This window comes from Molothrus aeneus, chromosome 7 (genome assembly GCF_037042795.1).
Source record: "Molothrus aeneus isolate 106 chromosome 7, BPBGC_Maene_1.0, whole genome shotgun sequence".
NCBI lineage: Eukaryota > Metazoa > Chordata > Aves > Passeriformes > Icteridae > Molothrus > Molothrus aeneus.
Genome location: NC_089652.1, coordinates 19,164,963 through 19,182,793, shown reverse-complemented (window position 1 = coordinate 19,182,793; position 17,831 = coordinate 19,164,963). Strand labels below are relative to the sequence as shown.

General features: G+C 37.2%; 1 protein-coding gene across 1 annotated transcript in view; it reads left to right on the top strand.

The window, feature by feature from the left end:
• The window catches only part of MYO3B (myosin IIIB), a 167,375-nt gene that overhangs the window by 113,140 nt on the left and 36,404 nt on the right, over positions 1 to 17,831 (top strand). The window contains exons 29-31 of the mRNA XM_066554040.1: positions 3,270 to 3,390; positions 10,370 to 10,433; positions 11,317 to 11,455. Coding sequence (XP_066410137.1) covers positions 3,270 to 3,390; positions 10,370 to 10,433; positions 11,317 to 11,455 — 324 coding nt within the window. The remainder of the gene's footprint in view (positions 1 to 3,269; positions 3,391 to 10,369; positions 10,434 to 11,316; positions 11,456 to 17,831) is intronic.

The window sequence follows — 17,831 nt, the reverse complement described above, 5'->3', positions numbered from 1 at the left end:
TGGCACCCAATAAAGGGTGTGACTCTATGCCATCTACTGCTTATTAGAATTAATTTGGCATGGAGTGAATAATCAGATTCATGGGCTCTAATTTCTCTCAGATGCTGTTAGTTAAGTTGCTGAATGCTCTTTTAACTAGACAAATTAAGAAAGTGATGTGCTGTTCCTAGGAAATCAACTACCTTCTCTTTAGCAAGCATGAGCTTTCACTTCTGAGTTGCTGTTATATGCTATTTTAGGTGATGTTAGAGAGTAAAAATGTGTATGTGTAGAAAAAGTCTGTTTCACATGATTTTTTAATGACTGAGAACTAATCCTTCTAATGTTTTAAAAATACTTCATCTCCTTTTTCCTTTCTTTATAGTTCTCTCATAGACCTGTGATTGTTTAGCTTTGATCTTTTTATACTGTGCTTCACAATTTGCTCTGTAATTCTATATTTCCTGTGGGACCCAGAAGGCAAATGCCTGGACTTTTTCTATCTGGAATTGTGCATTATTGTATGTAGTGTATATTGCCTTGGTATTTAGACATTAAAAGTTTGTAACTGCAAGATGCTACATTTCAGACTCCCTGAGGTAAATAGATTCTTGGTTTGCTAGGTGCTGAAACTGACAGAAAACTCTTTTTGTGTGAAAAATGATCAGTACAAGAAGTAAAAATTCATGTCCTAATTTGTGGCACATAAAGCATTTAACACCAATTACTAATAGAAGTGTTAAAATTAAGTTCAGTTCCTATGTTGCTTGTCAGATCCTGTCATCTTTGGCTATGTAAAGATCAGGGTTAAAGCTACTGTTGCTGTTTGGAAAGTTTGGAATATAGACTGAATAAGGTGAAAATGAGGTGACAGCTGGTAATCATTCTTCTTCAATGATGCAGTGATTGTTCATGGAGCAGTAGCAACATGAGTCTGCTAATTTCACACTCTTTGAGCCAAGTGCTTAGTGTCAAAACCAGCACCAGTCAGTAATGCAAATTGCTGTGATGGAGCGGCTTCCCAGCCTCTTAGACTCCCCCAGTAGAATTCTCTGCATATGTATTTCTTTTGAAGCATTATAGAGCCTGTTAATAAATGTTGAAAAGATGCAGCCCTACTAGTGCTTGATGAAGCTTTTGAGAGTCTTAAAGAAGTTTGTTTACCCTGTACTTCAGTTGTTCCAGGAGTCAAAAATAGGAAAAATACAGCTATTTACCTTTCAAATTCAAGGAAATTTGGAAGAAAGTTAGAAACCATCTTGTGGGAAGAGGAGTTGATTTTGAAAATACCTATGAAGACAGAAGATAGGGCAAAAACTGTGTTTATTAAGTCAGATATAGCAATTTTTACACAGTGGATGGGGCAAAGACCAAAATGGTTGTACTGACATTAGTAAGAATCTCTGATAAAAAGAAAAACAATATTTAAATATAAAATCACAGCAAGTATCAGGGTGGATTTTATAGACACACATGCAAAGAAGTACTAAAAGGTGAGAAACTACAAAGGATAAAACTGAAGTTTTATCTTATCAGTTCATTTGTTTCAGTGCTTCTTTATAGTAGTTCATTGAGTGATTGACACTCAGCATGTTTCAGCTGCAGAGAGGTGACTGCTGGCCAGCTGTCTCTGCTGCTGACAGCAGAGTGGGATCCTTGGCTGGTCAGTAGGGGATAGTTAAGGATTGGAAGCCTGATCACATGGGACAAGTGAGAGCTTGCCTCATCTCTGTCAGGTAGGAGACTTTCCTAGTTGGGAGTATCCAGGGTGGAAAGTTCCTCAAGCCTCAGGATACCTGAGCTCTGTATTTGGTTCAACACCTCAGCAGGTCGAACTTCTGTCATGACTTCTGTAAAGTGAATGGTTGTTTATTTTCATAACCTCTCATTAAAAGACAACTTTTGTTGCTCCTTATCCCAGAAACCTCAGTGCTTGCATTAAAAAGTCAGAAGTGTGAGAGACAAAGAAATCTTGTTAATCTTCTGATCAATTTCTCCGTTCCTCAGTTTATTCAGTATTTGTCCTACCTTCTGATTTCCTTCAGTAATCTACAGTGTTGATCCTGATCCTACATGAGGTTGCCTTAGACCTTATTTCTGTGCCTATCAGTGCCTTTAATATGTAACCCTGGACCCCAGTGGGAGGGCTGCTCTTCTCCTTTGGGTATTTAATCTTCAGAATTACTCTGGTTTGTGTGCATTTAGTGTGCATAAAAGCTTTTCCTGGACAGGAAACATTTTTTTAAAAATCCTATCTCCTCAGCTTAGTTCCACTATTGGTTTACATACTGTCTCACTGTTAAAACTGCAGTCCTGCTGGACTAAGCTGGACACAGCTCCTTTCTCTCACAGCCCTCAGCCTTATTCAGCAACTGCTTGTTGTACACTGAAACAATGGCACTGATACTGTAGTTACTTTTTCATTATTAAGTCCTTTCTCCCCTTAGGTATTTCTACTTAAAATAATGCTTGAAATAAACCCTACAAAATCAAATCTTAAATTTTCTGAGTTTAAGTCTATATTGCAGCCTTTTTAGTCCTTTGTCCTAAGTGCAGTATGCATCACTATCTTTGGTTTGTGCTGGAGCTTTATTACTGCTCACAGGTGTAAAGAATGCAAGATAAAACTATAGAAATAATTATGGTATTCAGGTACCTGAACCCAGAGACAGTCTATGGAAATAAAGGATGTAGCTATCCTCAAAATGTTATTAATTGTCATTTTATTTACCATATCATTCCACTATGATTTTTTTTTCTTTTTTTAGGAATGGTATAAATTCTAATGTCTATAATTTTTTCCCTGATTTTATGAGAGAAAAGCATTTTAAATGTTTTATCATGGTTACAGTTAATTTAAAAAATAGGAGAAGGCTAAGTGAATATATCTGTCCCTGGCTCTGCACCCCATTGTCCCACAATAAAAGAAAGTAAAGCTTCTGATTCTGTAAAATTATGACTAAATCAAAGGGAAGTTGTGATTAAAGAAGTTGTTTTGGGAGTGATTTTATTTTAATACATTCTGAGTTGGATTCATGTTTAAATTAGACACATTCTCTTTTTGAGGCCTGTTTTCCTTGCCAGGACTGTGCCAAGTGGTCAACAGTGAGAGTGTAAGACCCCGTAGAATGTCTGGGTGTTGGTAACATTGCAAACATTGGAGTCACTCCTGTGGGCTGCTAAGTGTTCCTGTACACAAATTCAGTAAAAGCTGGGGACATTCAGGTCTGTGCTGCAGAGCCAGTTTCAGTTTCTACAGAATCTTCCTGATTCAAAACTATGTTTTTTAGCTTTTAGGGGATATGTTGTTCGTAAAAACTACGCAAGATTGAAAACCAGCACTGAGTGTGTAGCAGATCCTCAGCTTACAAGCAGCTGCTCTACTTCTGATTTTGGTTGTGAAGAAGACTGGTAAGTTGAATCCTTTACTACCTATTCTTTAATAAAAGTGATTTCCCATGCAATAAGATCTGAAAGGAGCAGATTTGTCATCATGATTCAGCCAGCTCTTATAAATCTGCCGTATTCTGAGGATGAGCACCTGTAGGTTAGCAAGTTCTCCCTCCAGCTTAGTCATCTCAGTGATCTCCCAATTAGTGGAAATGTGTGGTTTGCTCTGGATTGCTCTCCTGGTTTTGTGCACTTCTTGTAAGTACCTAGAATACTGCAGATTGCAGACAGAATTGCAAGAGCTCAGCCTTTCAGCTTTCACTGCAGTGCATGTTATTAAATGTCCAAGAGAAGAAAGTTACCCTTCTGTGCCCAAAAAGCTCCATGCAGACCAGCAATGAGACAGGGAAAAGAGCTGTAAAGAGCAGATGGACACTTTCTGTCACTGACAGAAAGCCTAGGAATGCTGTAAACCATGGTGATGGACACATTCTGTCACTGACAGAAAGCCTAGGAATGCTGTAAACCATGGTGGTGCTCTCTTTCTTGAAGAGAAGAGGTATTTTACCACTTCAAGTGATGGATTCACTCCAGACAAATCTTCCTATGACACTTCCTCAAGTATGAGAGGCAAAAGGGATCTGTTACGTTTGACTTACCAGCATTGTTCTAGGGCAGGTGGCTGCATTTGCAGGACTATTCCCTTTCATCAGTTTCAGTGACTGAGAGTTAGGAGATCTCTCCTGCTGAAGCCATTCTAGAGAAGTTAACAGTTATTTCTTTTTCCATAGAATTGAGTTTTGTTAGCTTCAATATATACACAGCACATATATACAGCCTTTAAAGACATTTAGCCACCAAACTGACGTTGAAGTCAGTGTCTAAATGCATTTAGATATCTGACCTGAAGATGTCCATGTAAAATACACTGGCAATTCAGTTCTTGCACCCAGTTCTGGTTGCAGTTTACAGTCAGACAGATAAATATCTTTTGCCTGGAGTTGGGAAAGTGCCATTACTGCTGGCAGTTCTTAATTAAAGAGAGATTAAAAGAGCAGCAACCTGCTGATCTTTTAAAGATCTGTGTAAAAGCTGAGTTATATTGTTATATGTAAAGCACTCAGTTTTACTAAGTCATGAATTTCAAGTGTTTGGAAGAAATGAGTACTTTAAAAAATTAATTCAGGAGAAGAAATTGAATCTCTACACCTAGTTCATGCTCTTCAGTCAGTGGATGCAGGACATAAGCAAACTGAAGCTAATAAATGACATGGCTTCCTAATTAAATGCACACATTTGTTCATTTAGTGTTACGTGTTAAAATGTTTCATGCATTTATGTGCTTGACTTGGTTATCAAGTTAAATGCAAAGCTGATGTCACAGGTAACTAAGGATGCATTGAGAGTTGGGAAATATCTCTGATTGGAGTAGAAATAGATGATGTAAATGTTAGCAGGGAAGTGGCTTTGTCTCATTGAAAACATGTTTTTCCATTCAGTTCCACAAATCTGTGGAAGTGTCTGTGACTCCTGCTGAAACAGGATCCTGGGAATAATTGTGCACCTGGGAAGCTGACACTAAGTTTTAATTATTCCCCAAAAAACATGCATGTATGAAACACTTGCCAAGCCTTTTCCTGACATCATCAGCCACTGAGAGGAAGCGGCAGGCCTGCGTGGCATCAAGGAACTGAATCACAATCAAAGCTTGAAAGGGGCAGTTATTTTAAAGTCAAACATGATCAAGACATGAGTAAAACGTGGTTCAAATGAGGAAAGTAGAAGCCTTTCTGAGCCATTTTTACAGCAGCTGAATAGCTGATTTACCATTCTGTATAGAGCTGAATAGGCAGCAGAAAAGGGAGGAGTGCGATGGGGTCTCCTGTTTCACAAGGAGAGCACAGACACCAACCTTAATTAATGTCTGCCTCCATTGTGCAATTGATCATTGCAGAAATCAAAAACGCTGCATTTTACAATGGCGTAGCTAAAATTTCAAGTTAGTGTTAGGGATCTTTTGAGCTAATTAGGAATAATTTATGGAGAAGTGAGAAGTAATTTTCTAAAACATCATGTGATTTGAACTTGTTAGATTGACATATATGTAGTGAGTATATTTTTCATAAATTTTCTTGCTTGGCAGGATAATCTACAGTTCAGTGGCTAAAGACCTTAATCTATGCTACCTTGTTCATCTTCTTGTTCAGACAGAGCTGTCATTCTTAAATATCTTTAAATCCCTATAGAACCCCATCAAAGCATCTGTAACCTGCGTGTTCCACCATCATCATCCTTTCCGTTTCCTTCCCAAATGAGAATTGTTTTAAGTAATACTGATTTGGTACTTCCCCTGGAAAACACTTACTGCATTGTTAATTTTTTTTTTATCTCACTGTACTATAGCTCAATGACTGCTAAACATCACAATATAAGTTAGTTACATGTACACAGTCAGTGCCATCATGCTGTGTTGTGTAGAAGAAGGCATCGTTTCCACATAGTGACTTTGTTATCAGTTGGGTCTTGTATCCCTTGCTCCTTGGTTTCCTTTGGAGCTCTGTGTGTTAAGAGTAGAAGATATCAGACATCAACACCAGTTCACACTCTTGAACTGAGTTCATTGTGATTTTTTTCTCTTGTATCTTTCTCTTTTTACCTATTTTCTGTCATGTCCAGGCTTTGACAGCTTAGGTTCTCAAAACCATTCTTTTTAGTAATGACATTCACGTGAGCCTTATAGAACCAAGATTGTATAATAGTCAGTACAAAGCTACACAGGCACACCAACTTAGATGTTTAAAAAATTATAGATGAAGAATAACTATCAGCATTTTTCTTTTCTACAGGAACTATGCATGTGAAAGTCAAGTTCTGGAATTGGGTCTATTTCTGCTTTCTATTGGCTTGACTGATAAAGCAGAATCTGATTACTAAATTTGTATCAGTACTAAGTCAGTGGTAGTCCAAGGGCTTGAGAGGGTAGTATTGAAATTAGAAGCAGTTACATGAAATGTAATGAACTGCAATATGAAAGTCAATAGTGCTCCAAAGTTTACATTGGGAGGTTTGCTAGCAGTGAGAATACATCAACTCACGTGTGCATCATAACATTTTGTCATCACTGCCAAGACTTGGTTAAGGTAGTATATTAGAGACTGCCTTTGAAGAAAATTAACAAGTCCTTTGGCATCAAAAATGATCACATATCTCTAAACCATGGTAAAGGAAGATGGCTAAGAAAGATGAAAAACTAAGGGTCATATGGTATCATTTCTCCTGTCATGGAAGGCTGATGTGAAAACAAACTGATGGTTCTCTGTTGAGAATCAAGAGAGAAATAGTGGGCTTGCATTGCAGCACAAGAATGTTAGGTTAGACATCAAGAAAAGCTTACTAATGGTAAGTTGAGTTAAACCCTGTGTAGGTTACCTTGAAGAGTTTTGACAGCTCCACCACTACAGGTTTTTAAAATGAGATTAAGCAAATATATGTGAAAAAAAATAGGTGTAGCTGATTTTTCTCTGAAAATGGGCGTGACTTAAATGATTGGTCAAAATTTTTTTTTATGATTTGTAAACACATAGTGAGTTCTTGAACTGTAACATTTCTGAGCCAGTGGGTTTGGCATTGCAAGCCAGCTTTTATAGCATCGTAGTGCCACCAGCTGTTGCTGCATCAGTATGGGAAGTAAGTATAGAAATGGATCTGGAGGAATTCTCCACGTCTGCTTTACTTGCAGTGGCATTGTTGCTGTGCCTGAAAAATGAGTGAGGTTCATTTCTCAATGGTTTGCTAGAGCTGGAGACCCATTGAAATAGCACACAATATGGATTTACCTGCATGGGCACTGGTGGATTAGCACATAATCACAGTGTCCTGTGTATCACTGAGAGATTAAACATGATTTCAGTCACATGAGCACAAATTCATTTAGAAACTGGTTACATGTGCATTCTCCTGTTTTGTATAAAAGCTCCTCTGTCTTTGCTGTGGTTTCTTTGACTTGATCTGCAGCCTTCATCTCACTAAAGTGAGGTTCACTCTGTCAGTCAACAACAAAACTTTCCAAGAATTCTTTTGATGAAAACTAAAATAAAAATAATCACTATGTTGATGTGTTTCTATTCTTCATGGAAAGCTGATTGAAAGGGTCACATCTCTACATTTTAAATCTATTTTGTTCAGGATCTTCAGAAGAATGCCATTGGGTCCTGGTAATTTATGCCCTTACACCTTTCCCATACTTTCTCCTTGGGTGATTTCAGTTTTTGTCAAGATCACATTGCAATTTCTTGTATAAGGCATCTTTTGAATATGAATTTTCATTTCTTTCCACAAGAAAAGCTGGTATAAAGACATTCTGATTTCCTTTAATAGCTTCACTTTCCTATTTTTAATCATGGCAAACATTGAGATTATTGCTTGTGCTGAAAATAGGACGTCTGCAATCCTTGTGGCATGCAGTAGAATCCATGGGCCTGATTCTGATGTCATGTGAGCTTCTAATTACTTTACTGTTCCTAAGTTTAGTTACTCAGGATTTTTAAAGGTGTAGATGAGAATTTGAGCACAATTTTCCAGTGTCATCTGGTTTTTTGCTTTTTCCCACCCCTTTGGAATTTTTCCTCTACTCACGCTGGAAGGATTGAATTTTTTCTATTCCATAAAATATTGCTTTTGCAAAATGAACTGTATTGTTTCTAGTAGAATACCCAGTAGTGTTTCTAACATTTTCCAAGGCATTTAAATAATGAAAGTAAAAGGGCCATTACTTATACTGGTAATGGCCAGAGTAACTCCAAAACTAGGTATTTTTTCTCCAGCATAAGTTAATCTCCATTACTAGATTTATGTTGCCATGGTTCAACTGCTTTTAATGCTAAGGATAGTGAGTCTATACACTATACAGATGTGTAGACAGACCTTAAGAATCAATGTTTCTTTCTTTTTCCAATGCTTCTTGCTAGTGGAGTGATTTATGGACAGCCTGTATGTGAAGACTGAGGCGTATTACAGCTCAGTAGCTGAACAGTCAGCAGCAAATTGTTGAGTTGCCTGACTGAAACCAGGTCCATGAACCCAGATCTGCAGCTGATACCACATTTTCAGAAGTATTCCCTGCCAGTTTGACACTGTGGTGGGCTGACCTTGGCAGGCTGCCAGGTGTCCACCAAGCTGTTCTGCCATTCCCCATCTTGTCAGGACAAGGGAAGAAAAATGTAATGAGAGGCTCATGAGTAACAACTGGTACTCAAGTGCATACTTCTGGTAGCAACAGTAATTCTGTGCAAGGTTGGGCTCCCTTGCAGCTCATACAACCCAATTTAGGATTGTTTTAATCAGAAACAATGCATCACTGGGATCCTGACAGAGAGTTGGGGTTTAGGGGCTTCCAAATTGCAGAGGCTGATTTTTGCTAGCTTAAGCTGTACAGAAAGGAAGTAGTTGATTTTTGCCTTTATGCTTTAAACAATTATATAAGGTCCTAGCTGTGCAAGGTTGTGTATTTTTTTTTTAGTAGAAGACAAAGATTATTTTCATGCTACTTATTTAGATCCAGATCCAAACCACTCCAAAATCTGAATATTTAAATTTAGATGATGATTCAGTCTGGTTTTGACATTGTAGGCCATTTGCAACATACTGATCTGACAGCAAATGTTGATTTTGACATCCACCACAGTGATATTTGAGGATTATTAATAATTTTTACCTTGTATTTGATTTATTTTCAGAAATACTGGGGAAAAGGGGAGTGCACCATCTCAAAAAATGCTTGAGGAAATTTTGGGGAAAAGTGGCAGGTTATCTAACCAGTGACACTAAATAAATTATTATCTAAATAATATATATACAAGATAAATAGTAATAAAGAACTTTACAGATAATATAGTATATGCACAAATACAGTGTAAAATAAAGTACTAGACATATGTTTTACTTTCTACTTTAAGAAGTGTGCCAGTACTAAATGACAGTGCATTTCTAAAATGAATCCTTTCCTCCAAGGAAATCATAAGTTTAAATTCAATTTACATTTTAGGGAAAATGTTTTTCTTCTCTTTCTTTGTGTCAAAGAATAAAGGGGGACTTAAATTCCCCTTATCTGACATGCAAGTCCGAAGTTCCCTCATGAAATTGAAACATTACAGAAAGATGAATGTTTACCATGTTTATGAACTTCATTCTGTTTTGACAATGAAAAAGTCTTTGTTTGAATCCCAGTTTGAGGACCATGAGCATACCAAATAATTTCTATGAGCCTCAATTTTTTTAATCCACTGAATGAAATTGGTAGCAATTTTTTTGGTACTGCATAACTGAAGATTCTGAAACAAGTTCTGTCTGGGTGGACTTCACTGTTGAAGAAATCCATTGACTTCAAAGGCCTGACAACAAGGATCACGGTCTGCAGAAGGTTTTTATGTTACTTTAATCAGCATTAATGAAGTAGGAGTTGCCCTTTAATATTTTGATGGCAACATAACGTGATGGTAAAATAGTAACAGATATAGCCAAAGAATCTAAGACATCTTACTTCTTGCTCTGTCTTTCACCCACATGGCTTTAGGAGAGCACATGTGTTTCACTTCTTGCTCATCCATCAAATTTTGTGTGTCTAAGTTTGAATTCTCTGAAAATAGCTTTTCACAGTCCTGGAAAAATATTTAATGTAAAATCTGAGCAAATTAATACATTACTTCAACTTCATTGAATTCTTGTAAACTCATTTTACACATCTGTACAGACACACAAATTTTTAATGACAAATTCATTGCTCATAACCTGTTGCTGTGTTTAACAGTATGCACTTTCTTACAAGGGGAAATGGGACTGGTCTGGGTTTTTTTTTCTGAATTGGTTGTATGTGCATATTTAGAAATAGGGGGAGGGAGAAAAGGGAAAATCAAGACAAAAAGTGTGTGTGCCAGTAAGCCTTTTATAAGAGCAAAGAAATTACAATACTTAATCTAATTTTTTTCTTTTTCTTTGCTTTTAGGCAGCAAACCAGTAACCAGTCTTCTCCCGTGGTGCCTGATTTTCTTGAGAAACAAACTAAAAAGGTACTACTATGTTTATATTCTAAAACAACATCCCATTATAACTTCAAATTCCTGAGTCCACAGTTCTGCAATGTGTTCATGTCTGCTTGGCATAGCCATCTGAACATGAAACCGTTAGTGATGTTTTGAAGTCTTTGAGACAAAAGCCTGCTTGCTAAGAACTTTAGTTCTGTAGAGAGACAGGGAGGTACAGTGAATAAGAGAATCAAAAGGCTGGAAATTTGCTGCTGAGAATAAATGCTAGCTGCTCCCTGAGGTGATTTGTCTGTGCACTTCACTTTCTACAGATGTTAGAGACTCTTTTTTAGTAAGGACCTGAGGTTCTTTGGTAGCACTTTGATATCCTGCTCGAATTCAATATGTGAAATGGAGGAGTCGCTCTGTGACTTGGAGCACAGCATAGTCTTTGAAGTCTGATCCAATTTTTGCTGCTTACCATTTGATGTTGAAAGGATGAAATGGAGAAAATGTACAGTTTTTGCCAGTAACTCTGCTGAGCATATGTAAGATTAAAAAAACAAAATCCCTTGGATGATGTACTTAGAAATGTTAAGCAGATTAATACCTTCCTATAGCTTTTTCTAAAGATACAAATTAACTATGAGAGGAAATCAGCATACAGTGCATGCTATGATTTAACTGCATGAGGAAAGGGGATAAATAAGTTAAATGGAAAAAAGTAAACAAATGTTTGTGACACGGGTGCTAAGTCGGTGTTGCTGAAAGCCACAAGAATCTTGTGTAACTTAAATCTAGCATTAGATGTTTCAGAGAGTCTTGGAAAATAACAAGTTGCTCTCTATGAGATCACAGCTGTAAGTTATCATAAGCAAGTGGAATTAATACATTTCTTATGCGCCTAAACCAGCATTCTTTATTCCAGAATAATTTGGATGAGATTTCTGCTTCTCCATTTATTCTAAAACATTCATTTGAAACGAATGATTCACAATCAATTAGCCAATCCCAGACAGTTGCAGACCATCAGTTGTCAAGTCTCTTGACATCCTGTAAAAAAGGAGGTAAGAAATATATTAAAGTAGCAGAGATATTTTGTGTACTGCTTATAAGCTACATGTTGCTAGCATGTAACTTGCTTTATATATTGATGAGATCATTTAACAATTCGTTGAAAGGCAGGAACATAATAGAAAAACTTTCTTCCATACACTTTCACTCTGGAAATATGAAAAAGCCCTTAAGTCTCTGTATTACTGAGGCAAAAGTAAAATGATTTTTAAAATACACTTTCTGTTAAAAGTGTCATTACTAATCTCAAAATACCCTTTTAATGAAATCAAATCTACCTTCAAGAGCTTCAGCTTCCTTTGCCTTCCAACCTCAGAAGTCAAAGACAGTAATGAAATCTCTCCTGTTGGGCAGAATGAAAGATGACTGGTTTGTTCACAGACACAAAGATTCAGTCAGCAGTATGGGAATATCTGCAATACTTCTACAATCTATGGAGTGCAATTTTTTAAATTTTTATTTGCTGTTATGTTACTTTTGCCATGTTCAGCAAGAGTTTCAAAACTTAAAGTAAAACATTTTGACATTTTTTGAATTTTACCTCGTTTATCTTTGGATATTCCAGGAAATCATTACTTATCAGAATACTTTTCTCTTATCATGGGTTTTATAATTATCCTATCTTTGCAAATCTATGAATGCAGACTTTATTACTAGACTGTAGAATAACTTTCACAGTTTAAGATGAAGTACGTTGATAATGTGATATCTGTAACCAGAGCCAAAAGGTATATGATAGTAAATTAATTTCTAGATTAATACTGAAAATTAGTTGTTTATAATGTCATGCTATTAATTAACATTACTGTTTATTTATTTGATGGGATACCTTTTGTCACCTAAATCTATAAATATTTATCTGAATAATTAACTGCCATTTATGTGTTTAAATTTTACAGAGTTCAGTAAAACAATTTTCAATGTTTAATGTTTAATTTTCAATGTTTTACCTTTTCAATGTAAAGGTAAGATAGGTATTTATAGGGAACTTGTTCTGTTAATTCAATGGTTTTCCTATTTTAAACAGGTATAATGTGCTTTCCACGCTAAAAAGTGAATAGTATTTAAACAGAGCAGATTGCGAAATCCATTCTTCCCTCCTCATACATTTCAGTCCATATTGGTTTTGAATCTGTAGTGTGGAACTGCAGGGGAAGTTTGCATTGCTATCTTAAATTATTGCATGTTAAATAATAAACCTGTCAAACAGAAATATCTTCATTGCAGCAAATCCTCTTGAGGAAAGCAGTCAAGGCCCAAATCCATCATCTTTACTCTCACTGCATATGGTATTTTACCTTGCAACTGGTCTCCTTGAAATCTAAGACCTTGTGTCTGAGGTAAAACAATTAGAGTAAAACTGGCAGAATTACACCCTTAGCAAACATAATTCAGAACCCTTACTCAGTAATTTAGAGTGTCTTCAAAAATGTGAAATGATAGGAGAATAAAATTTGAAGAGGAGATAAATGCAACATTGATCTGAACTATTCAGACATCTATATTTAAATGAATTAGCATGCAAATGCAGAGAAGTAAGGAGTTTCCTAGATAAGCATGAAAATATGCAGATAGATGATCATATAAATCACACTTCAATGAGTAACTATTAAGAAGTAAACCTGATGAGGAATAATAACTTCTTTGGGTGCTTTTAAAAGCACGGCTTGCATTCAGAGATGCAGATGCTTTCACGTGGTGCTTAGTCTGTATTCAGCTGTAGTGTATGAAGTACACTTTTAAGCAGGTAGTATTCCTACACCTACTGTGAAAACCAAGTGAAATAGGAAATATCTCTTTGGAAGAAGAAAGCATGTATAAAAATATGTGTGCTTTACAGTGTCAGGTGATACTACATGAGCTGCTATTCACACTAAAAAGCTGCCCACTAGGTAGTCCAAACAATGCAAAGACTGTTATTTTTCATAGTGAAAAATTTTTCTGCAATGTTAGAGACTGATTTTTAGTTCTCTGTGAGTTACATTACAGACAGCACTAGTCTGCCAGCTTGGTGGTGCTTGGACCTGAAATACAAAGGCCAGTGGGAAAGGGAATGTGACAGGTTTCTGCACTGGTCCGTGACCCAGTTATGAAGCAGTCTTGGTGTTTGCTTAAGGAATAAGTCTGTATGCTTAAGCACAAAAGGAAGGACAAGCTGCTTATTTGTCTTGAGGCCTTCATAGGTGAGGGTCTAGTTCAGTCAAGGAGGTACAGAACACAAAAGGACAAAATGGTTGATATCACTTTGCATGTTTTTGTATTAATCGAGCAGTCTGTTCTCTCATATCTTGTTATCTGGCTGTCTAATAGCACGGGCTGCCTGTTCTTAATAACAGATTGGCAAAGGAAGAATAGAGAAGGAAATTTCCACAAAAATCATGCAAAGACTATACTCTGTAATTAATAGAGAGACAAAAGCCTCTTTTTCACATCAAAAGCCTTCTCACTGGGTCAAAGAAAGACTGAGCAGTATGGCCAAACCGCAAGCACAGCAAGTGCATGCATGTGCTATGGTTCTATAGAGTCACAGGGGCTGGCTTTACACTGCACAGACATTCCCCTGCACTCTGCCAGAGCACTGGGGCAAGACCAGTAAAAATGCTGAGGATTCCCTCCAATGTTTCTGCTGTACACAGTGCCTGGGCAGAGAGTCCAGTCATTAGTAACAATTAAGCCAGAAGTTAATTATTCTAGTCACAATATAGTACTGAAGGAATCGAAATAATATAATCTCCAGAGGCCAAGTAGTGGTATTCTCATAGATAAGATAGAAAGTGAGGATGTTTGAAATTATTAATGAAGAGTGCTTCATAGGGAATTGACCAATGTAACTTTGCTTCAAAGGTAAATGTGACAGATTTTCTGAGATGCAAAGGAAATATGTTTGCAAAAGGAAAGCTAATAGTAGCTCTGCATTGACCAAACGATGACGTATTTTTTTTGCTTAGCGCAGACATTTTGAACAAGTGAGAAAACACACAAAGAGTCTCTGGCCATGGACATTCTCTCATGGGAGAACAATGTGACTAATGGATATGTTCAGTTTATGCCTTGCACCCTACATTGCAATGCTGAAACTTTGTGAAAGGTAGAGAAATTTGCCAGGATTCTGTGAGGTCTGGAAGTATAGTCTTCAGTGTTGTCTGTAGCCACAGTGTGGGGCAGTCAATAGTCCATTTCAGTACAGCCTTTGATTTTAGATTCTTTAATCTTTTATATTTTCAAAATTAGTGGAAATTAGGGCTTGGTATGTTTCAAGCTGGAGTCCCATTAGTCAGTGACCCATTTTTTAATGTTTTTCTTGCAGTTTGTTGGGGTTTTTTTTAATGTTGATAATTTTTTCTCTTCCTTTCTGGTAAGCCAGTCATAAAATGGGGTTTGGTGAATGTAGCGGTGCTGGGTTTGGAAAAATGTATGAAGTCATTGGGTTTTGCACTGATGAAGGACAAGCAGATAATTAAACATGTCAAGTTACTGCTTGATGGGGAGGAAAGCTGCTGCCCACCTTGCCCACTGTGGACAGGTTTTGGTAGGGGCATTGTGGGCATTGGAGACATTTTTCCCAAAATGTTGCTCTGTGGTTGTCGTCACACAGATGATATTTACAGGTTCATCATCCTAAACAAGAAATTAAAAATAATGATGACTTCATTAGAAGTTCAGATTTAACTGCAGTTTTAAAGAAGTGATCCAACTTTAATGCTAAGAAGCATGATCCTGTTAAAATACCCAAGCCAAAAAGAACAGTGGCTTGGATGTTTGATCTTTGCTTCAGAGTACAGTTTTCTTTGTGCCAGACTTTATTATTGAAAATACTTTAAACTGCCTCAATTCAAAGTACAGTCTTGATTCAATGTCTTGTGCTTGCAAGTGAAAGGTGCTTAAATATAGAGAAGTACGTTACACTACATGGTAGTTTAATGTTGCAGTAGAGTTTTAACTCTGTCTCATTTCATTCTTATTTTTACATTTTTTGAAAAAAAGTTAATGATGATGGCAAAGCAATAATCAGTAGTGACTTGGAAATGGGGGCACTTTTTATCCTTGTATTCACAGAAATTCAATATCCCAGCATGACTGTGATATCATAGTATTAGAGTAAAGAACAGGAAGCATCTCACGCCAAATGTGGTATCAAGGTCTGGGTGTGCCTTGTAAGGAAAGATGCCACTTCAATTTGTGCAAATAGAGAGAGATCAATCCAAGCCATTCAGCTGTTTGTGTAACTCAGCTTCCTGTTTGATTTCATTATAACAAACCTTCCTTTTTAAGTAAAAACAAAACCACTGCTACGTGATGTACTGTGAAATACTGCATGAACTTTCAACTAGTTTTCACTGGCAGATGGGATGATATTGACACATAATGCCATTCCTTTCAGGATCCTATCACTCGGGAATTTAAAGGAAGGAATTTGTAATCTATTTAGAATTACTTTTGGTTGTTTAAACAGGAGTTTAGTTTCATCATTTTTAAGCTCTCCACTGAGGCTAATCTTGCACTGAGGGAATATAAATCATGAAAAACTTGACCATAGTCAGTAAATCATAACAGTGAGCAGAATCAGGTCTCTTGGTTATAAAAAATTGACATGAAAAGTTTTCTACATATCTGGGGTTTAGGGGAGTTTGGGGCAAAAGGGTGTGGAGTGTGAGTCCTGTGAGGAGCAGCTGAGGGAGCTGGGATGTTTAGCCTGGAGAAGAGGAGGCTTGGGGGGACTTTATCACTCTCTGCAACTTGCTGGAAGGAGGGTGTAGCCGGGGGTGGGGGGGGGGGCAGGCTCTTCTCCCAGGTAACCAGCGACAGGACAAGTTTTAAGCTGTGCCAGCAAAGGTTTATGTTGGACATTAAGAAGAATTTCTTCACAGCAAGGGTGATTAAACATTGGAATGGACTGCCCAGGGAGGTGGTAGAGTCACTGTCCCTGGAGGTGTTTAAGGAAAAGACTGAATGTGGTACTCAGTGCTATGGTCTAGTTGACCAGGTGGTGTTCAGTCATAGGTTGGATTCAATCTCAGAGGTCTTTTCCAACCTAGTTGATTCTATGGTTGTGTTTCTGTCATTATAGGAAAGGATAATCACCTTTCTAGGCTTGTGAGGCTGCATGGTTATACAGGTGAATGCTCTTGGGGAGCCTGGTACTGTGCATTGCATTTCACATGGTGGGACCCTGCAGAAGCCCCTAGGAGGGACCATCACCTCCCACCCAGTGGAAACCCTGAATTTTTGCTTTCTGGAATTGTACAGGAGCCTTTTAGCCTCACGAGCCATTAGGGTGAGAAACAGTACTCATTTTCAGGATTTCAGTTCTTTACCATATAATTCAGTGGGAATTTAGAAAATCTAACTGCAAACATAAGTGACATCAGTTGCACTTCTCTTGGCCTTATGTAAATTTTTCAGCTGAGACTTGCAGTGATGATGTTTGCATTCTGAACTGGTTCACCCATCAGTGGTTTCTGTTAAATCTTTTGCTACTCTGTAATGGCATGATATGCAGCCTGAATTTTGCCAAAGTATCAGACCAACAAATCTGAAAAGAAATTGGCTGTTCATAAATCTTTCTTTACTGCACAGCTTCTTAATTGTTTTTTTCCCCTCCAACAGGCAAAGACACAAACAGTGGCAAGTGATAAATACAAGCTTTGATTTGTTAAACACATGTTAGCTCTATGTTTAGCCCTAGGCAGTGAATTTCATTATAGGCTGGTTTACTTCTGGATTCGTTATTGCGATTGCTTCCAATTCAAAAAGATTTGACCTGCAGCCACGACTGATTAGTATCAGAGGTGAGAGATAAAATAAGATGCAAGTAAACTGCAGAGATAAATTGCAATAGAGTTCTCCAGAGACAACTCAGTACTTGTTCTATGTAAAACAAGTTGAAATTCAGCTTGTAATGACTGCATTGTGATAAAAATGGATTGCAGAACTCTCTCATTGAAATATCAAAAAATACAATAAGAAATCCAAGAAATTTAATGAAGTTGAATAATAAGTACATGATAATGCTGTGCCAAAACCATGTAGGTTTGAATAGGGGTTCAGTTTTTCCTCTTAACACATAATGTCCACTGGTCCAAGCTGCTGTTCAGCTGCTCTTTCTTTTCATTTTCCATCCACAACATACAGGTTTGTTTGAATACTTCTTTTTGTTGTATCTTTGTGAGTAGTTAAGTTTTTTGTCATGCAGCACTTCACTATCCTGTTGTTATTGTTTGAAAATTCTTTATTCCCTATCAGCCTTATTTTTGTTATTTTGCCACAGTTACTAGTGCTCTGAATCAGCAGCATATCTCAGATGACTGATGTACTCTGGCATATAGTGTTGCTCCTAATTCATTACTTTTCTGTTTCTAGAAAAACCAC